A 22,849-nucleotide genomic window follows, 5' to 3' on the forward strand; every position below is an offset into this window, starting at 1 on the left:
TTATGAGACATGGAGGGGGCATGGGAGGAACGCCATTCACCAGGCCTCACAGTCCATGGGAAGACGCGCTTCCCCAGAGTGGCACCTCTCTCCCCAGCTGACCTGACTGGCTGGGCCACACAGGCTTTCTCTTTGGAATCTGCTTGCCCACAGCGGGTGCCCTTTGGACCTGCTCCTGCCATGTGTCAGGTGGACTCTGCATCTGTGTTACACAGAGGCCGGCAGCAGTCCGGCTGGGCTGGTAACTGGGTGGGTAAATTTGTCTCATTTGGAAATGGAGTCTCAGAAACCCCACTGAGACCATGCACCTGAGCTCCTTCAGTCCAGCTTCTGCCAATAATAAAACCTTTATTTTTATCTCCTCTGTCTGCTCCTCAACTGGTGAATTCAGGAGGACAAGAGAGGAGTTGTACTTGCTTCTTCCCCTAAAGCCCGACAGGAATTTTAGACATCCCAGAATCTTCATTTGATTTAACCATTTCTTCCTCCTTTCAGAATAGTGGATGCAAGAAAACTGAGAAGCCATTTAGGCTGCTTCTGAGCAGGAAGGAGAGAGCACAGAGTCAGTGGCTGCTGCCCACTCCCCAACCCCACATCTCTTTGGAATATGGCTAGAAAGGCAAAATAAAAAATGTCTGTCCTTGCCTTCCCCTAGCCTTCCAAAGGCACACATATTCCAACTGAGCAGCTCCTCTAAGAATCAACCAATGCTGAGGCCTTAGATGAAAAAGGGAAGAGTACGTCTTCACCATCGAGAATTTGAGAAGCCATGGACAAAGCCTTCATTCTATAGATAAGGAAAGTGTGGCTTTGCCCAAAGAGCTACATCCAACCACCAAGAATGGCACTTTCAGGCTCAAAGGCATCGCTCTCCACTTCTGTTTTCCGTTCCAACACAACACACTCCCGTCAACCATGGTGGCTCAAATCATGGCAGTGACTCTCCAGATGGGAAGGTAGATCGGACTCCAGGCGAGGCATCAATGTTACATATAGTTTTTTAAAGTCTCCAGGTAAGATTCTGACTCACCTCTCTCTGGGGTCAGGCCTGGATATAAATCCAGGTATTGCTACTTAGTAGGTATATTAATGTTAACAAGTTACTATTGGAGCTTCAATAGCCTTATCTATAAAATGGGAATAATAATCTATCCAATCTGTCTTGCAGGCCTATCCTTAGGACTAAAGGAGATTACATTTAGATCAAGACTTAGTTTCTGACTTGGAACAACCAATGGCTACTGTATCAATTCAGGATAGCCTAGGATATGCTGCAGTAACAAACAACCCTGGTGTTTCAGTGGCTTAACACAAAACAGTGTGCTTCTTGCTAATACCAAGTCCACCACAGATCTAAGTGACTCTCCAGAGCACCTGTCATCCTCACCCAGAAATTCAGGCCACCTGAAATTACAAAAAAAAGCCTCCTGTGTGATCCTACTGCAGGGAAGAGAGCACAGGAGGATCTCACATGAAATTAAAGTTCCACATGAAACTAGAGTATGTCACTTCTGCCCACAATTCCCTTCTTCCCTCAAGAATACAGAAGTAAAATCTAATACGCAATCTAGGATGTTCATATAGCTCAGGAAAGACAGTCCAAACTAGGCAAACTACTGAACAGGAAACGGAAATGACCTCCCTTCCGCCAAAAAAGGCAAAATGCAGGCAATAATACGTGCCCATCGGAAGAGAAAGAACATAGCTTCATCTCTGAAAGATGAAGACCAACTGCCGCAGTTACTGTGGTACTCGTAAAAGCAGCAAGGCAACATAAAACCAACACAAAAAGAATCTGCATTAGGAGTATATCTTAGCTGGTTTTCAAGGAGTAACGAATCATCTCTACCGTTACTCTGGGCTTTCTCCACCAGAAGGTACTGACTTAGTGACTGTCTGTCAATAGGAAAAATGACCCCGTTGAGCTGGGTATAAAATCCTAGGAGCGCTGCATGATGCACGTGCTGTGCATCTTCTCGGTGTCCCCCTTCTCCCTCTTTTGGCTCTCAAAGCTAGAAACCATTGAACATCTAGACAGGCTGCCAGTAAATATCCAATGGCCTATACTAATTTTTTAAAGCCTCAAAATGATTTTATCTGGTTCATACTTAAAAAAAAAAGAAATCACTACTGATGTTAACAAAGCCCTGACCAAGCAGGATTCCCTTAACCCAACGGCTTTGTGTCAGTTTCCTTGTGTCCTGTGCTCCTAAAGCAGCGACTAGCCCCACTGGGGGAGCTGCGGTCCCCACAGTGCACTGCTGACAGCAGTTGGTACAACCAACACAGCAGAGTAGCTTAGAAAGTAATCTATCAGAAGCTTTGTTTTTGACCCCATAAGCACCGAAAACCAAACTTAAAAGGTATGAGAGGGGAGGAAGTATTGAATCTGAGGATTCCTTGAATTTAGCCAAACACATATAAATATTTCAGCACACTTCACAGGATTTCACATATACTTACCTTCTTCTCTCTTTCTGCATAAATAATAGGCTCACATCTCTTCTTCTCAACTCTCTTTCCTTTCTTTTCCAAGACAGAGTCTCGCTCTGTCGCCAGGCTGTAGTGCAATGGTGCAATCTCGGCTCACTGCAACCTCTGCCTCCCAGGTTCAAGCAATTCTCCTGCCTCAGCCTCCCGAATAGCTGGGATTACAGACACGTGCCACCACGCCCGGCTAATTTCTGTATTCTTAGTAGAGATGGGGTTTCACCATGTTGGCCAGGCTGGTCTCGAACTCCTGACCTCGTGATCCACCCACCTCAACCTCCCAAAGTGGGGGATTATAGGCCTGAGCCACCACGCTCAGCCTCTCTTTCTTCTTCTTCTTTTTTTTTTTTTTTTTTTTTTTTGAGACAGAGTCTCAGTTTGTCGCCAGGCTGGAGTGCAGTGGCGCAATCTCAGCTCACTGCAACCTCTGCTTCCCGGGTTCAAGCCATTCTCCTGCCTCACCCTCCCATGTTGCTGGGACTATAGGCATCCGCCACCACGCCCGGCTAATTTTTTTGTATTTTTAGTAGAGACGGGGTTTCACCATGTTGGTCAGGATGGTCTCAATTTATTAACCCCGTGATCCACCCGCCTGGGCCTCCCAAAGTGCTGGGATTACAGGCGTGATCAGCGCCCAGCCCTCTCTTTCCTTTCTAACAGGGCTTTTCCTGCTTTGATTAATCCTATTTTGGTTTAGTTTCTCAGCAGGAATGACTCACATTCCCAGTGCTTGGAAGAAATGCATCATACCACTCACTCAAGTGTTTTTTTTTTTCCTTCCCAGCAAGTCCCCCCACACAAACCTGAAGTCAGCCTCAGAAGGTGAGAAGGGTCTCTCTGTTGCCAAATCAGCCGATGAGCACGTCTCCATCTTCACTTCTGTCCAGCATCCCACTGCAATTGTGAAGGTGGAGGCTGGCATCGGCATAGTTACGTAGTAATACCAGCTTGAGCACCCTATAAACAGGAAGAGAAGAACCATAATGAGGCCAATATATGGTTCTGGGCTCTGCTGTGTGATTTCCTCTCTTGCGGCACTTGAAGAGCTTTTGTGATAAGCTGGTAAGAGCCAACTCTTGGCGGTCGGTCACATCAGCAAAAAGGGCACTACTTCAGGTCTCAGGGAAAGCACAGCAGGGATGACGGCTTCAAGGCAACTAGGAAGGTCTGGTCTCTTCCACGGATCAGTCTGAAGCCCTTCACGTGAGGGCAGTAGTGCAGGGGTCCCTCTCAGCTGTACACACAGCAGGCTGTATGCTCCTACAGACAGAATATGTCTCATTCATCCAACACAGTATTTAGCATTTAAAAAATGCTCAATTGACACCAGTTGAATGAGTGAAAGAGTGAGCAAAGCAATGATTGCTTTGTGCTGTAACTATCTTGTCCAAATTCAATTCAGGTCAATCTAAATTGAATATAGCAGAAAACACATGAGACTAGGGAAGGGGGACACTTGGGTTTTCACGCCCACTCTGAAATTAATTAGCTGTGGGAGTTCAGGTCTTACCCTTAGTTCCTTTTATCTGTTTAGCTGGTCTTCCACTCCTTGCTGAGCAGATGAAAAGCAGGTGTAGAGGTTCAACGGAGCCAAGGACTCCTAACTAACTAGTTTGTAACAGGACTGGGATTGGAGCTGGGGCTCCCCATTCCAGTTGAGGGTGTGCTCTCCACTTGGTCCAAACCTTAGAGGCTTTTTACCAAAGGAATGAATGGCTGACAACGTATAACACTATACTCCCCTCATTTCTAAGATGTAAAAATGACTTTCACGTTTCTGAAATCTGAATGTGTCATACAACCTGATTTAACATAGTATTTTTTCTGAGCATCTGCTATACATTAATCATGTGTCTTAAGAAGAATTGATATCATCTTTTTTTAACTTTTATTTTAGGTTCAGGTGCAAGTTTGTATAACAAACTTGGGTAAACTGCATCATGGGGCAGGGTGGGAGTAGGTTTAGTGTATAGATTATTTTGTCACCCAGGTAATAAGCATAGTATTCAACAGGTAGTTTTTCTTTCTTGAGACAGCGTCTCGCTCTGTTGCCCAGGTTGGAATGCAGTGGCGTGATCACAGTTCACTGTAGGCTCAACCTCTTGTATACCCAATATCCATTGTCTCAAGTGATTCTCCCACCTCACCCTCCCAAGTAGCTGGGACTACAGGTATGTGCCACCACACCCACCCAGCTTAATTTTTTTGTTTTTGTTTTTTTTTTAGAGAGACAGGTTCTCACTATGTTGCTCAGGCTAGTCTTGAACTCCTGGGCTCAACCAGTCCTCCCACCTTGGCCTCCTGAAGTGCTGGGATTACAGGCTTGAGCTACTGTGCCCAGCCTGATAGGTAGCTTTTCTGTCCTCACCCTCCTCCCACCCTCCACCCTCAAGTAGGCCCTGGTGTCTCTTGTTCCCTTCTTTGTATCCATGTGTACTCAGTGTTCACCTCCCACTATAAGTAAGAACATGCAGTATTTGGTTTTCTGATGCTGTGTTAGTTCACTTAGGATAATGACCTCCAGCCCCATCCATATTGCTGCAAAGGACATTATCTCATTCTTTTTTATGACTGCATAGTATCCCATGGTGTATATGTACCACATTTTCTTTATTCAGTCTAACATCGATAGGCATTTAAGTTGATCCAACGTCTTTGCTATGGGATCTCACCTTCTGTTATTTCTCCACTCCTCATGTTCCCATAGGGAGGAACTTCTGTTAGCATAAATCTCTTTCAGTTCCTTCACAAACTCCTTCATAGAAAGAGCTATTATTCTTTTTCTTGCTTTAAGTTTTAGAGGGTTAAACACGTTTGACATCCAATCACTGACCAAATTGGCCTATGGTTGTCCAATGTGGTCTGTGATTGGATGTCAAATTCCGAGCTGAAATATTAACATGCCCCTACTGGCCGGCAGACCTAACATGACATTTTTTAAAGTGTAAAAACCAAGAATAGAGATTAGATTTTGATCTCCATGTGCATGGTTCCTTTGTCTATCTCAAAACAAATTCTGAACTCAGGAAGGTTGGACTTAGTTAAAAATAAATAATACTGGCCGGGCGCGGTGGCTCAAGCCTGTAATCCCAGCACTTTGGGAGGCCGAGACGGGCGGATCACGAGGTCAGGAGATCAAGACCATCCTGGCTAATATGGTGAAACCCCGTCTCTACTTACAAAAACACTAGCCGGGCGAGGTGGCGGGCGCCTGTAGTCCCAGCTACTGGGGAGGCTGAGGCAGGAGAATGGTGTAAACCTGGGAGGCGGAGCTTGCAGTGAGCTGAGATCCGGCCACTGCACTCCAGCCTGGGCGACAGAGCAAGACTCCGTCTCAAAAATAAATAAATAAATAAATAAATAAATAAATAATATTTTGGTGAGATTCAAGTTTGGAAGCCATGAAGGGAGTTACTTGAAAGAGAGACACAAAGGGACATGGTCAGAACTGGTGGACACCCACCAGAGCCAGCCATTCTCTCCAACTTGCCTGGAAGCTGTACCCTGCTTCTGGAACCAAAATGGCCACTCTTGAGATCCCTTTCTTTGTAGCTGAGTAAGAAGTTGAAGGTAGGCCAGGAGCTGTGGCTGTAATTCCAGCACTTTGGGAGGCCAAGGTGGGTGGATCACTTGAGGTCAGGAGTTCGAGACCAGCCTGGGTAACATGGTGAAACCCCATCTCTATCAAAAGCACAAAAATTAGCCAGGTGTGATGGCACGTGCCTGTAATTCCAGCTACTCAGGAGGCTGAGGCAGGAGAATTCCTTGAACCTGGGAGTCAGAGGTTGCAGTGAGCCGAGATCGTGTGCAATTGCACTCCAGCCTGGGTGAGACTCGGTCTCCAACAAAAAGAACAAGTTGAAGGCGTACTCCTCCTTAAAGGGACAATTAAATCCAGAGACATTGAAGCCAATCAAGTGATAGCTCCTACTGGGCATGAAGCAAAACCACAGCCTCAAAGAGAATCACTGCTATGATTCCAAGACAGTGAGAAGGAGGTAGGGACAGTCACAGACGTCTCGATGGAAGAATGACATGGATATGACATGATGGGCTATACGGACTCCACCTCTCCATTTTTCTGTCTTCCCGTAACTACCTACATTCCCTGGAACCCAATGCCTCCCATGACTGCTCCATAAAAACTTTCATTTTCTACTGGAAACACAATGAGTTGAAGCAGGTAGAAAGGAGCGTGCAGATGGAAGAAGAAGGAGGAAGTTATGGGTAAGGAACTAAATCTTTTGAAAGGCTCTGGTATAAAAAAAAACCTTAAAAAAACACATTTTCTTAATCAAAGGGCTGTGGTCTGTCATTCCTTCTCTGAAGTGAATGTTAGAGTTTACCAAGAACCATTAGAATTTCCTTGTTAAAAATTCAGACCCTTGGCAGTTCAGTAAATAAGCAGCAATGGTGAGGCTTTCAGGTAAAAAGAGAAGTTTAAATGTATGAGGCCGAGGCCACCTCTACTTCCTCCCCAAACTCCATTCAGGAACAGTAAAAGAAGTTCTGTTCTAAAGACACGAACCAACAAGGGCAGAGAGAATAAAGCAGGAGACAATTGTTGCAGAATATTGGAAGCTAGAATGCAGATGGAAGAGTGACAAACGACACAGCAGACCTGAATCCAGACCTGAATCCTAAGTTGGCAGTGGGGAAAGATAAGACCCACCTCATTTTACCCCTTAGAAGCTCCAAAAGGCTCTAGGCTAGAGGAAATGCTAAACTAAGCAGGCCCGGCTGCACATCTAAGAAGTGGCCAGATCCATGGATGTTCCCCCCCACCCTGCACACCTGGGCTATTTGCCCGTCCCACACATACCCCAACAAATAACTGGAAGTTTATTTTCTAGAAAGACTAAAAGGAGAGCCTCTGAGCTGGCAGCTGTGGTGCTGGAGGAGAAATGGCACAACTGAAGGCAAGTGAATGGAATTACAGGAATACATGCACATAGGATGCTGAGGCCACCAGCCATCCTCCCTTATTTTGTTCCAGAAGGCTGGCAGCCAGGCTTTCACTGTCTAGGCAAGAGACTGAAAGAAGGGGACTAGCTTAAGAAATCAGTCTACAGTGAAGCTGATGGCTGACAAGCCCTCCAAATGTATTCACGGCTTCCAATTCATACTTCAGTCCCCTGCGCCTGAATGCTTGCACGCAAGCTTCCAGGTATCCTTAGAAAGCCACTAATGCAAAATCAAGATCCAAAAGGACAAGCAAATGGGAAAAAAAACAAACAAAGCATAAGACAATTAGTAACTCCATCCAAGAAAAAAATTAACATGTACAGAAATAATAATGAAGCCACAGTTTTGCTACAGGCTTAGCTCTTAATAACACACAAAAATATAATGATATAAATGAAGGCTGGGAGGCCTAGGTAAAAGGATCACATGAGACCAGTAGTTTAAGACCAGCCTGGGCAACACAGGGGGATCCCATCACTACAAAAAAAAATGTTTCTCAATTAGCCAGGTGCATTGGTGGTGCCTGCCTGTGATCACGTACTTGGGAGGCTGAGGTAGGAGGATCACTCGGGCCCAGGAGGTCAAGCTGCAGTAGAGCTGTGATCACACCACTACACTCCAGCCCAGGTGACAGAGGAAGACCCTATGTCAAAAATAATAATAATATAAATGAAGAATACTGATCTAATCAACATTATGATATTAATTACATTGAGAAGACAGGATTTTAGGAAGGGGATCTGTGTATGATGAAGTTGCAGGAGAGAGAAGGACAGCTAAATTGCTTACCTGCCACAGTGGGAAGACCAACCCTGAACAATAAAGCGTCTTACTGAAGGACATGCAGGTAAATATCAAGAAATCAGCCAAAAGAGGTGAAAGCGGTTACTTCTAAAAAAGCAGGAAAAATGGAGGAATGGAGATTACAAAGGACTGCTGCTTGGGAAAATGGTTACAATAAACCCATCAGAATTACTTGACTCTTTAAATATTGCATCTTTAATACAAAATAATTGAACTAATCAATTAAGTAAAAGGTAATCTTAACAGAAAAAGAATAACATGCCTGGTACTGAGGTACTATTAAAATGATGAAATATAACTCAGAAGAAAGAAGCAATTGAGAGAGAAGGAGCAGGCACTAGCCTATTAAGAAATCCTTTTAAGAATGAAGCACCAGGCACCACAAGCTTTCTCCCTACATTTGGTTGAAATTGTGGCCTGATTTTCTTGCTGCTGCCTGTCTGGTTCCTGCGCCATCCACCTAGTCCATGGGCGAGGTGATGCTTGTGGAAACAGCAGAAACGAAACTACCTGCAAGAGGAAACACTGCTAATGGAGTAGAGGTGTTTGTTAGATCCCTGCACAAGGTCCACAGAAGTCCACAGAGAGCGCCCAACCCCATCACAACCCAGCACCTCGATCAGAACGTCTGTACCCTCGAGGTGACGTGGGGAGGCCACAGGAAGTCACAGCGGGACGTGGCGGGGAGAGAAATGGAGATTAGCAATTAAAAAGTCAGAAACCTTAAATGACCCAGAGTTAGAGAGTGAGATAGCAATAGTGGTAACGGAACCTGAGGTGAGTCCAATAAAAATACGTTAAAACTGTCATTGCTTCCTCACAGTCTTTTCTGAAATTCAATAATGGAAATAAAACAATTGTTTTTAAAATATCACCCAAATTCATATTTTAAGTGCTCAAGATGATTTCCTCCTGTACAGCACACAAGTTTTTTTTATTTTCTTAGATTCCTAAAGTTCCTCTACTTAGTGGAGCTCATTTGGAATCAACTGTTTCAGTCTGCAAGCTTTTAAAAGCAAAAAGGTTTTCTTGGATACCAAATGACAGTCAAATCAGGGCAGATCAATTGGCTGGGCCAAATAAGAACCAGCCAGAAACCCAATTCCCAAAGACCCTGGTCAAACTCTTCTCAGAAGCTTCTCACTAGAGTCTGGCCCTGGGCTCCTTGCCTGGATCTTGGTTGAATGCTAGAGCCAGCGCCGAGATCACGGGGCGCGGCTAGCGCTCTGGAGATGATTTCATCAGTTCCCCGCTACGAGGAACTTTCTAGTAGCCTCACTTGGTAGAAAAGTCTCTTTTGAGTTGTCTGTTGCTGGATTATTCCAATGAGCCCAATCTTACATGAAGACTGCCCACTGCCACAGGGAACAGCACCTAACCTTATCTTCCAATCAGCCTACAAAAATTGCAAAGAATAAGGTGGAAATACTGCCTCAGAAAGCAGAGCATGCACTCCCAAGACAAAGATAAATCATTTCGGGATTGTCTATTGGTTGGAATAAGCCTACCTTGCAAGAGAGTTAATGAGAGTGTATTGCTTTTGGATATGTCCATTCACTGAGTTCCACCTCTGGAACCTGACAGCTGGGGTTCGAGTCCCTGCTCTGCATTTACCAGTCTGGGCACATCACTTGATTTCTCTAATGCATCGGTTTCCTCGTGTGTAACAAGAGAATGATCACAGTATCTCGCTGTGAGGATTAAGTTAGGATGAAATTAGATAATCTACAGAGTGATCACTAGGCATAATAATTGGCACAAAGTAAGTGTTCAAGAAACGTTAGCTGCTTGTCACCATCTGCTGTTGTAGTCTTCATCTGCAAGCTCTCAGCTTTACAGCTGTCTACCCTTGATGCTCAGGCTGATCTTCTGAAGGCAGAGGCAAAGAATGCTGAAGGTATGGTTGCCACATGTGTACTGAAAACCGCGACCTGATGAGGCCCACATATGGGGTTTAAGGTTGAATGGCATTAAAACACAGTACACACAAAGCGATCCATTTAAAGGAGAACGGCAGCCTAAAGGGGGCATCCTGTATGACTTCATATAGAATGGGCCATTTGGAGACTATTTAAATGGTGTTTACTTCAAATGAGCCATCCTTGATGAAACAGACAGTGAATGCCTTCATTTTCCTTTTGATTCAATCCACTTGCACTAGACTCCCTCGGCCACACCAGCTGCAAAACAAAGAGAACACGCTGTACTTGAATTAACCCAGAGTTTTTCCTCTGCAGAGGCCAGAAACCCCTCACGCCACTGGATGATTTCACAGCCAGGCCAGGATTCACTAGCAAGACTAACAGAGACGGGTGGTAGGAAGGAGAGCAGAGGAAACAGAACTCTTTAACTTCAGGCACAAGTCGCCACTCAGCTTGCCCTTCTTTCTGGGCAGATTCTGTAACGCTGGCCTTCTGACCTCCTCAGAAAGAGACCAGAGCTCTCTAACGCCCCGACTTCACTCTCTCCTACTGGACTGTATGTAGGGGAAAAACTCTCATACTTCAGTTGTCTCACTAGTAAGATACACGTATCATATGACGTATTGACAATCACAGTTGTTACAAGATCCGAATAGACATTTTCACCTCCACAACAGGACTGAAATTTTCCTTAGATGACCGTGCTTTTTGTAGCTATAATAGAACCTGAAATTGATCAATTTTCAAATCACAAGAGGTAGCTTAACATTTAGTTTTTGGGCCGGGCACAGTGGCTCACGCCTATAATCCCAGCACTTTGGGAGGCCGAGGCGGGTGGATCACCTGAGGTTGGGAGTTTCAGAGCAGCCTGGCCAACATGGCAGAAACCCCATCTCTACTAAAACTGCAAAATTAGCCGGGCATAGTGGCACATGCCTGTAATCCCAGCTACTCAGGAGGCTGAGGCTGGAGAATCACTTGAACCCGAGAAGCTGAGATCGTGCCATTGCACTCCAGCCTGGGCAACAAGAGTGAAACTCGATCTCAAAAAAATTAAATAAATAAATAAATAATAAAATAAAATAAAATACAGCTTTGGGCCAGGCGCAGTGACTCACGCCTGTGATCCCAGCACTTTGGGAGGCCAGGGCGAGAGGATCACCTAAGGTCCAGAGTTCAAGACCAGCCTGGCCAACATGGTGAAACCCTGTCTCTACTAAATATACAAAAATTTGCCAGGCGTGGTGGCGGGCACCTGTAATCCTAGCTACTCAGTAGGCTGAGGCAGGAGAATCACTTGAACCCAAGAGGCAGAGGTTGCAGTGGGCCAAGACTGTGCCACTGCTCTCCAGCCTGGGCGACAGAGTGAGACTCCGTCTCCAAAATAAAAATACAAATAAATAAAATTTAGTTTTGAAAATAAGTATCATAACTAAAGAGTGTTAAAACAGTTATCTTAATTATTTTTTCATTGACTATTCTAAAACTGTCCTATGAATAGTTTTGAAGATTCTATCTTCCACAGGAGGAAGAATAATTCTTAGTAAAGAGGGGAAAAGGAAGAACACGAAGGAGTAAAGTTCACGAGAGGAGAGAGAACTTTTTATACTAAACCTGTGAGAAACTTAGCTAACTGAGATCATCATTTTTCATAAAAAATTTTAAGAGAAGAAAAATCAAGATATGGTAGTCATTTTTACACCAGTCATGCCTACCAATAGTAAATTAAATAAGAAATTTATGAAAATTTAGTGTCCTATTCTTAGGTGAGTCTTGGATAAACCTACTCAATATAATTAAAAGCACAGCTATAACCACACACACATAACCACTCTGCTTGTGCAGAGGCAAAGGCAGATCATAGCTCTGCCAAGTTAAGCATCACATGGAACTTCTTGTATTAAAGAGTTATTGTTTTCACTGAAAATTAAAACAGGCACTTAAATTCTTCCTAAGAAAACCATCCATTTTACTTTTTCAACCTCTCCACTATAGGTTAGAAAAACAGCATGAAGCATTCGGAAATATCAAATTGATATGTGCTTTTATTTCACATATAATCTTTCTTTCCTCAATCCTTCAGTAGCCCCTGCTACTTTGCTACCTCAAAATTGTTTCTTTCTCTAACCACAATTCCTTATTTCAGCGATTCCTGTCCAAACTATTATATACATTATGATTACTTTGGAACACCTTTGCATCACAAATTAAAGATGCCTAACAATGTTTACAGGAATATGTATATTCAGAAACATGTACACTTATAAGTGTATATAGACATACCATACGGAAGGTATACCACATATATTTTAAATATATAATATACATACATCCGCACAATAAATATAATATAGTCACGAAAAGGAGAGAGAGCTCCCCATTTTGGCTGCTCTTCCCCTCTTGGCCTCCTTCTCCACTGCTTGGGTCTTTCAGCAAACTCCAGCTTTCCGTCAGGACTTTGCAGATGCCGAGTCTACATATTCTGGTTTTCTAAGTGAGTGCCACCCTCGTGAATACCCATAGCGTGACTGTCTCTTGTTAGTTCTTCTCCATAGTTGCTCAAGGGTTGTAACTGGCACCAGAACAAACGAGACAGTAAGACGCCCTGGGCACCAGCATTGCCTAACCAGGGCGATGTGCCAGGTCAGGCCACCACTTTGCAAGCACTGATGCTACCCAGCAAGGCTTCGGGTTTCCTCCCCTGCAACATGGTACCGCCTCAGGCACGGGAGAGGCAGGAGAGAACGACCTTCAAGATCATTCTTGTGAACTCGGTAAAAGAGCGCCACCTGCTGAACACAGCGCCTCGATAGGTTTTCCTTGTTGGCTAATGGGACACCTAAAGGAACATGCCCCAGCAGGCTTGTTATTCAAGTCTCACCAGCCACTCTGACCTTCGATGCAGGTGACCCAGTTCCCCTTAAGCTGGATCAGCTAACTGGACACCAAATCATACTGCTCCAGGTGGTCACAGGTAAACGTTAGTGCTTTACACATATGGAACATTCATAAATGTCAAGTCCAAGACAAAAATCTACAGCAACGAGAACTAGTATATACATGCCTGCCAGAATCATCAATGTCTGAGAGAAACCATGATGACTTTCACATATGTCATGTATGGTAAGCGCAGTGCCAGGAGGGTAAGAAAGAACTAGTCAACAACAAATCACAAAACAAAAGAATTAACTGACAGATTCAGAAAGCACTGGCCCACCGGCAGGTTTCTAATGGGAAAAGATGAATACATTCACGCTTAAAACAGGAATGTCTGTGTCTTGGCGTGAAATAAAGTTTCCCCAGTTCTAGAAACAAGGAGCTTTCTCTACTTTGCATTCTTTCTTTGTGAGAAAAACACTTAATCATAACCATTCCTAAATGCCTCTTAATTTACCATTTCCTCATACGTAGTTCCTGGTTGCATACTACAGGAGCAGTCTAAACAGTACTGCTCATTTGGAAAAGTTGGCTTTCAGTTGCACACAGGAGGGTCTGGACTCTCAGATCTCGGCTTTTTCCTGGAATTTCCCACACAATGTTAAAAGAAAGAGAATGTCAGAGAGCTAGTCTATTGGGGAGGCCAGAGAGTAGCATTTTGCCCAGAATGAAGTAATGTCTACATCTTACTTTTGCACAGAAAAATGAAATCAGATCCTGTGCAAGGCACATGTAGTTTTTAACATCTTTCACTTGTTCATATGGTTTTTATCCTTCATCTGGAAAGAGCTTCCATTAGGCAGTCTTCCTCATTGACTCGAGGCCTCCCACAAAAAACAAAAGCAGGAAGAATTTAATGTATTTTTTGAGACGGAGTCTCACGCTGTTGCCCAGACTGGAGTGCAGTGGCGTGATCTCGGCTCACTGCAAGCTCTGCCTCCCGGGTTCACACCATTCTCCTGCCACAGCCTCCCGCGTAGCTGGGACTACAGGCGCCCGCCACCTCACCCAGCTAATTTTTTTTTATATTCTTAGTAGAGACGGCATTTCACTGGGTCAGCCAGGATGGTCTCAATCTGTTGACCTCGTGATCTGCCCGCCTCGGCCTCCCAAAGTGCTGGCATTACAGGCGTGAGCCACCGCGCCCAGCCCTCAGAGTATTTTATTTTTCTAGGAAGCAGGGATGTACTAAATTAGACTCTATAAAAATAAAACTTTCACACCTGTAATCCCAGCACTTTAGGAGGCTGAGGAGGGCGGATCACGAGGTCAGGAGATGGAGACCATTCTGGCTAACATGGTGAAACCCCATCTCTACTCAAAATACAAAAAATTAGCCGGGCATGGTGGCGGACACCTGTAGTCCCAGCTACTCGGAAGGCTGAGGCAGGAGAATGGTGTAAACCCAGGAGGCAGAGCGTGCCACTGCACTCCAGCCTGGGCGACAGAGTGAGACCCCGTCTCAATCAATCAATCAATCAATCAATCAATAAAACTAAACAAAAAAATTACTAGAGAAAAATAATAATGTACTAAACCAATTCTTAAAATTTGTTGAGGCTGGAAAAAAGGCAGAAACTGTAATTAAGCAGCAAAACCAGAAGAAATGACCCTGAAGTTGATTTTGTTACTATCACTAGTAGTTTCAAATGTTTCTTCCATGAGCATACTACTTCTCCCTGATTATAAAGAACACATTTATTCCACAAATACATATTGGACACTTATTCTACACAAGGTACTGTATTAGGCATTGGGTCTCTGCGCTCAATAGTTTAGCTATATTTTGGTAAAGAAAATAGGCCAACAATAAGTCACAGGATAACATCTCTGCCCAAATCGCATTATGCTGAGGAAGTTTAATAACAAAGGAGAATAATAAAGGAGCCAAGCAAGTTAATCTAAATCTATGGTCTTGTCTTAGCCTTCTTAAAAAAAAAAAAGAATAACAACTGCTCAGCTAATAGAATTCTTACAATGGTCATCACCCTACATCCAAACCATTACCCTTCATTTTAAAAACAGTTAGGAGAAATTATTTCCCTTATGAAGCAAGGACCCAGAGGTCTGTCTTCTGATTTCTGTTGCCTGCCCAAGGGCTGCTGTCATTTCTGTTGCTGTGATCTGCTCCCAGGGGCCTTGCATCTTTGGAAAAACCAGCTGGTGCCCGGGAAATGCGCTAATCAGGCCTGTGTGTCACTGTGATGGAAACTGTGACTTGCTGGGTCGCGCTTTGCCAGTCATGTTTTCAAAGACAGCTCATCGTTTTAAAGGGCATTGTGCACACCAGAGTAGAGGGCCTATGAGACCAATCTGCCAATCGAGAAAACATGACTTGGAAAGGAAATAGCATCATCTTGTATCCACATCTCTTTTCTCTAAGGAGTGCAGATACATTTGCAGACATTATTCCATCCTCAGAACAGCCATTTTGGTTCTGGCAAACAGCTTTATTAGTACTATTTCCTGATTGTCCTCTGATAAACCCTGTCTGTGGGAGGAATTGCAGTATTAAGCATAGAGTTCTTTTATCTTGTCTAGCTTAATTCTCCCTCAGCTTGAACTGGCAAAGATTGTTCTGTGATATCATATAAGGTGTAAGTGGTGCGAACATAAGCAAATCTCAATAAGCATCTATTTTATTACTCTGTCCTCAAATGGAATTTGGGGAAAAAAAAAAAAAAGTCCACAGATATATTCCTGGGGGTATAAAAGTTTTTCATAAAAATTTTGAAGTTAATTCTCAATTTTTTGATGATAACCTTCAAATAGATACACAACAACAGACAGATGGATGAATATGATAGAGGTCAGAAAACTTTTTTCTGTAAAAGACCAGGTAACAAATATTTTAGGCTTTGCAGGACCTTGTTGCCAATACTCAGCTCTGCTATTGTAACAAGAAGGCAGCCAAAGACCATGGCCATGATCCAAAAAAACTTTATTTACAGAAACAGGCAGTGGACTAGATTTGGCCAGCAGTCCATGGTTCGCTGGCCCCTAAAATCACCCAGATGTGAGTACTGCCAAACGATGTCCGAGTTCCCATCTGCATGAGCGTGTATGATGGCATGGGGATGTGTGGGACTGTGATAATTATCAAGAGATAATGAGAAAAGAACATAAGGATGATGCTTTTGGCTGAGTAAAGGCCCAACGACATCACAGCATGCTGTGTAAGCAAAAGTTTACAGGGAGATAAAAGACAAGTGGTGGAGAACTGGATTATTGTGTGGCTCAGGGTAGAACAGGTGTTCAGTCTCAAAAGAAACTGCATGGAGCCGTCAGCACCACATTCATACGGTGAGGGGCAATTTCATCTCAGCAAAATATTAATCTGTACATTAATATTGATTATTAATATTTAATCTGTACAATTTATATTTATATATCAATATAAAATTCAAATTATAAATTGAATTTGAATTTTATTGATTTGGTAGTTTGATCTGCATTTCGTTTGTAATTGTATTTTGGCTTTATGGATGTGTAAGAGTTGTAAGAACACAGAGTTCATATCTAGTCTTAGATCTATAGTTTTTGAAATGTCATTCTAATATAAATAATTTAAGTAAACTGTGGTAAATCATGAGACCTTTCCCTCTAAGAAGACGAACGCTCCAGTTTGGGAAACACTGTCGAACACAAGGCTTTACTGCAGGGCCAAACCACGAATGAGAAAATACGTAGGCGTGCTGAGGGGAGGGTTGGGAGAGCCACATGGCATCTTGGGAGGTGGAGTTATCACAACCACACTGCTACAGGCAGAAATGGGAGCAGGCCACCTATCAGTGTCTATCTGAAATTGCAGTGTATCATATACTCAATCAATTCAGCAAGTCAGGGAACCAAACAGAGACAGGAGAAAAACAGCCTATGAGTTCTAGCAGTACCTGACTGGACAATTGCCAACAAGACACTAGAGCCCAGATAAAGAAGCTGCATGTATCTGCCAACTCTTTAATCCAGTCAACTTGACACCTAAAATTAACCACTACACATATACAATAAATGTGTACTTTTTTTTTTCTCTAGACAGTATCCCATGCTGAAGTGCAGTGGTGCGATCTCAGCTCACTGCAACCTCTGCCTCCCTGGTTCAAGCAATTCTCTTGCTCAGCCTCCTGAGTAGCTGGGATTACTGGCATGCACCACCACACATGGCTTTTTTTTTTGTATTTTTGTAGAGACAGGGTTTCACTATGTTGCCCAGAATGGTCTTGAACTCCTGGCCTCAAGTGATCCGCCTGCCCTGGCCTCTCAAAGTGCTGGGATTACAGGTGTGAACCACCATGCCTGGCCATAAATGTGTACATCTTAAATGTGTTGTTCAATGAGATTTCACAGATAAACACACTCACATAATCATCACCCCATGAACATTTCCATTACCCCAGAAATTCCGCTGTGCCCTCGCACTCATTTCTTCCTACCCCATTCCAGCCAACCCTTGATCTGGTTTCCCTCAGTAGAGATTGGTCTGACTTCTCACAACTCATATAAATAGAGTCATTCAGTGTGACTCTATTTTACTCAGCATGTTTGTGAGATTCATCCAGATCATTGCAGGTATCACTATTTTTTTTTTTTTTTTTTTTGATTTATCAATAGTGGTCCATTGTGTGAATAAACCACAATTTGTTTATCCATGCACAATTGAACTGTTTTTGGTCATTATGGAAAATGCGCTGTGAACAAACATGTATTAATCGTTTTGTGGACGTAGGTTTTCATTTCTCTTGGAGTAAGAGTAAAATTGCTAGATCATGTAAGTATATGTTTAGGTTTGTAAGTATCTGCCAAACTATTTCCAAAGTGGCTGCACCCTTTTATATTCTCACCAGAACGTGTGAGAGTTCTAGCTGCGGCTCACCCTTGGAACAACACTTGGTATTTTCAGTCCTTTGAATTTTAGCCCTCTAACTGGGTGTAAAATACTATCTCATTATGGTTTTAATTTGCATTTCACTGATGACAGTGTTGAGCACCTTTTCATGTACTTATTGCACATTCTTATATCTTCTTTTGAAAAGCATCTGTTCATGTTATTTGTTCATTTTTTTTTTCATGAGGGGTTTTTGATTGTTTTATTATTAGGTTATAAGAATACTTTATAGGCCAGGCACGGTGGCTAACACCTGTAATGCCAGCACTTTGGGACGCCGAGGCAGGTGGATCACTGAAGGTCAGGAGTTCGAGACCAGCCTGGCCAACATGGTGAAACCCTGTCTCTACTAAGAATACAAAAATTGGCCGGGCACGGTGGCTCAAGCCTGTAATCCCAGCACTTTGGGAGGCCGAGACGGGCGGATCACGAGGTCAGGAGATCGAGACCATCCTGGCTAACACGGTGAAACTCCGTCTCTACTAAAAAAAATACAAAAAACTAGCCGGGCGAGGTGGCGGGCGCCTGTAGTCCCAGCTACTCGGGAGGCTGAGGCAGGAGAATGGCGTAAACCTGGGAGGCGGAGATTGCAGTGAGCCGAGATTACGCCACCGCACTCCAGCCTGGGCGACAGAGCGAGACTCCGTCTCAAAAAAAAAACAAAAGAAAACAAAACAAAAAAAAAAGAATACAAAAATTAGCTGGGCGTGGCGGTGCACACCTGTAATCCCAGCTACTCGGTGAGAGAATCACTTGAGCCCAGGAAGCAGAAGTTGCAGTGAGCTGAGATCATACCACTGCACCCCAGCCCAGGTGATAGAATGAGACACTGTAAAAAAGATAGGTACAAGCCTTTTGCCAGATACATGTATTACAAATATATTCTTCCGGTATATGTGGCTTGCCTTTTCATTTTTATTTACACTTCGTGCCACTGATTTTCCAGAGTGACATTTTTGTTCTTTCCTAATTTCAGTAGCAGAGATATACATTATGTTATTTTAACATTAGTTTTCTGTCAATCATTCATTTTTAAAAATTTTCCTTCTCTGTTGGTTTTTAATCTCAATCTGTTACACTTATGTTTCAGCCTGTTATCGCCTCATGGCTTTGTACTGTTGTTTCATAGAAGTTACATCTTCTTGTATCATAATGATAATGTCAGTTTCCGAATCTTGTTTGGGTTTCTGTCGTAAACTGATTTCTGACGCTGTTCTGCCTCTGAGTCCTTAGAATGATTTATTGTTTTACCTTTATTCTGCAATTTTTTTTTCCTATAGTTCTCACGGCCTTCCTTTCTGGTGTGTACCAACAGACAGGATAAAATGTGTGGATTTCTTTCAGCTCCATTCGCTTCCCACATGTGTGTTCAAGACCAGCCTGGGCAACACAGTGAAACCCCATTAGCCAGGTGTGGTGGTGCACACCTGTAATCCCAGCTCCTCAGGAGGCTGAGGCAACAGAAGGCTAAGGCAAGAGAATTGCTTGAACCAGGGAAGCAGTGGCTGCAGTGAGCTGAGATCACACTGCTGCACTTCAGCATGGGTGGACAGAATGATATTGTCTAAAGTAAAAAAAATACACATTTATTGTATATATATGGTGATTAATTTTAGGTGTCAACTTGATGGGGTTAAGGAATACCTAGGGAACTGGTAAAGCATGGCTTCTGGGTGTGTCTGTGCGGGTATTTCAGAGATTGGCCTGAGAGTTGGTGGACTAAGTGGGTACGATCTGTCCTCAATGTGGGTGGGGTCATCTAATCAGATGAGGGCCCACATAGAACAAAAAAGGAGATAAAAGGATTTGCCCTCTCTTTCTCCTAAAGCTGGCGTACTCTCCTCCTCCTGTACATGCTCTCTTGCCTTGGGGACTCTAGAATTTATACTAGCAGCCCCCTGGGTTCTCAGGCCTTTGGCTTTAGACTGGGAACTACACCACAGGCTTACCTAGTTCTAAGACTTTCGGAATTAGACTGAGCCATGCTACCAGCAGCCCAGGGTCTCCAGCCTGTTGTGGAACTTCTCATCCTTCATAACCACATGAGTCAATTCCCCTGATAAACCCCTTATCATCTATCTATCTATCTATCTATCTATCTATCTATCTATCTATCTCCTATTGATTTGGTCTCTCTGGAGAACCCTAATATAGTATGTAAGTTATACATACTATATTAGTTGATTAAAAAGAAAGGCACCCACATCTAGATTCATTCTAGAAAGTTTTGAAGTACATAGATTAAAAAAAAAATTCTAAGACCACGTAGACAGAAAAATCAGATAACTTTCAAAAAATAAAAAAATGTGGGCCGGGCACAGTGGCTCACACCTGTAATTCCAGCACTTTGGGAGGCCAAGGCGGACGGATCATGAGGTCTGGAGATGGAGACCATCCTGACTAACATGGTGAAAACCCATCTCTACTAAAAATACAAAATTAGCCGGGCATGGTGGCAGGCGCCTGTAGTCCTAGCTACTCGGGAGGCTGAGGCAAGAGAATCGCTTTAACCTGGGAGGCAGAGGTTGCAGTGAGCTGAGATCGCGCCAGTGCACTCCAGCCTGGGCGACAGAGCGAGACTCCATCTCAAAAAAAAAAAAAATTATTTCTCCTCAGAAATACTAGATAAGAGATGATAATAGTAACATGTACAGTTGTTAAAGAGGGGAAAAAGTGATTCAAGAATGTTATACTTCAGTTAATAGGGTTGTTACAAATAAAAATATATAAAAAAAGAACGTTATACCTAGCCAAGGATTGTTCATAAGTGAGTATGACAAAAAGCCAATCTAAATATGGGAGGGCTCAGAAAATGTACCATTCATCCAGTCTTCTAAAAAAAAAAAAAAAATGAAGCTATTTCCCAGCCAACTTAAGAGCTCAAGAATGAAGAAAGTCTAAATACTTATTATGAAATCATTTTAAACTGAATGAAAATATAACACAATAATAGTAATTCCTAGAAAAGACATAATACAAAAAGTTACAGAGAAAATGTGAGTCCCAAATCCCAAGTTTTATTAAGTAAAACTGGAGAATATGGGTGCAGAAGGATAATGGAGTAAATACCCATCCAATTCCTTATTTGATATGAAGTCCAGAGATATTGGTTAACTAAATTGTAAAACATCCATTTATAGGATACTCATAGCCATAAAAATAATGAGGAAAGGCCGGGTGCAATGGCTCATGCCCACAATCTTAGCCCTTTGGGAGGCCAAGGTGGACAGATTGCCTGAGCTCAGGAGTTCGAGACCAGCCTGGGCAACACAGTAAAACCCTGTCTCTGCTAAAATACAAAACATTAGCTGGGCACGGTGGCGTGCGCCTGTAGTCCCAGCTACTCAGGAGGCTGAGGCAGGAGAATTGCTTGCACCCGGAAAGCAGAGGTTGCAGTGAGCCGAGATCACGCCACTGCACTCCAGCATGGGCGACAAAGTGAAACTCCATCTCCAAAAAATAAACAATAGTAAAAAACAAATAATGAGGATGCTCTTTATGCTGTTACAAAATATCTATAAAATAAATTCATTCTAAAAGGGAAAGCACAATGCAAAAATGTGTCTAGCATGCTACAATTTGTACAACAAAAGAGAAAAAACATATTATTCAAGAGAAATTGGTAGCCCTGGTTGCTTGGGGAAGTGTTACTGGGTGTCTGGGAAACAGAGGTAAGAAAAACACTTCATTGCAAATAATGCTTTGTCCTTTGTTCGTCTGTAAATGAACCACGTAAATGTTACTTATTTTTAAAAATTAACATTTTACTTTTTTTTTGAGATGGAGTCTCACTCTGTCACCCAGGCTGGAGTGCAGGGGCATGATCTCAGCTCACTGCAAGCTCCGGGTTCACGCCGTTCTCCTGCCTCAGCCTCCTGAGTAGCTGGGACTACAGGTGCCCGCCACCACGCCTAGCTAATTTTGTGTGTGTGTGTTTTTTGTTTTTTTAATTTTTTTTTTTTTTTTTAATTTTTAGTACAGATGGGGTTTCACCGTGTTAGGCAGGACGGTCTCAATCTCCTGACCTCATGATCCACCCACCTTGGCCTCCCAAAGTGCTGGGATTACAGGCGTGAGCCACCACGACAGCCTAAATGTGTTGTTTTTAAGAATCAAGTAAGGCTGGGTGCGGTGGCTCACGCCTGTAATCCCAGCACTTTGGGAGGCCGTGGCAGGCGGATCACAACGTCAAGAGATCGAGACCATCCTGGCTAACATGGTGAAACCCCATCTCTATTAAAAATACAAAAATTAGCCAGGCGTGGTGGTGGGTGCCTGTCGTCCCAGCTACTCGGGAGGCTGAGGCAGGAGAATCGTTTGAACCCAGGAGGCAGAGGTTGCCGTGAGCCGAGATCGCGCCACTGTACTCTAGCCTGGTGACAGAGCAAGACTCTGTCTCAAAAAAAAAAAAAAAAAAAAAATCAAGTAAATATTCATCAGTGACTTCACCACATATGTAAATCTAGCTTATGATAAAGACATTATAAAATTTAAAAATTCAATAAATGAGCCTGAAGCAACTGGTTTTCTATTTGGAAAAAAAAGACAATGTTTAGTCCTCATTTCACAACCTGATAATAAATTACAGACTGATTAAAGAGTTATAAAAATTAACTATAAAAATATTAGAACAAAATGAATCTTAGAGCAATCTAATACATTTAACTTCATAAAAACAGACATATCATATAAAATTAAAAGATATACCAAAAGCTGGGAACAATGCTTTTCACAAATATAAGAAATTAATATTTTTTAAAGAGCCAACAAAATTGAAAAATAAGACAAACTTGACAAAAACCTAAGTCTTCAGTATAAAAATAGGCAAAGGAAATAAACAGAAAAT

General features: G+C 43.0%; 1 protein-coding gene across 4 annotated transcripts in view; it reads right to left on the bottom strand.

The window, feature by feature from the left end:
- Nucleotides 1-22,849, bottom strand: part of AOPEP (aminopeptidase O (putative)) — a 380,108-nt gene that overhangs the window by 306,736 nt on the left and 50,523 nt on the right. For all 4 annotated transcript variants that reach the window (XM_023185255.1, XM_023185257.1, XM_023185256.1 and 1 more), the window contains exon 4: nt 3,294-3,447. In XM_023185255.1, coding sequence (XP_023041023.1) covers nt 3,294-3,447 — 154 coding nt within the window. The remainder of the gene's footprint in view (nt 1-3,293; nt 3,448-22,849) is intronic.

The sequence above is a fragment of the Piliocolobus tephrosceles genome, chromosome 14, assembly GCF_002776525.5.
Source record: "Piliocolobus tephrosceles isolate RC106 chromosome 14, ASM277652v3, whole genome shotgun sequence".
Lineage (NCBI taxonomy): Eukaryota > Metazoa > Chordata > Mammalia > Primates > Cercopithecidae > Piliocolobus > Piliocolobus tephrosceles.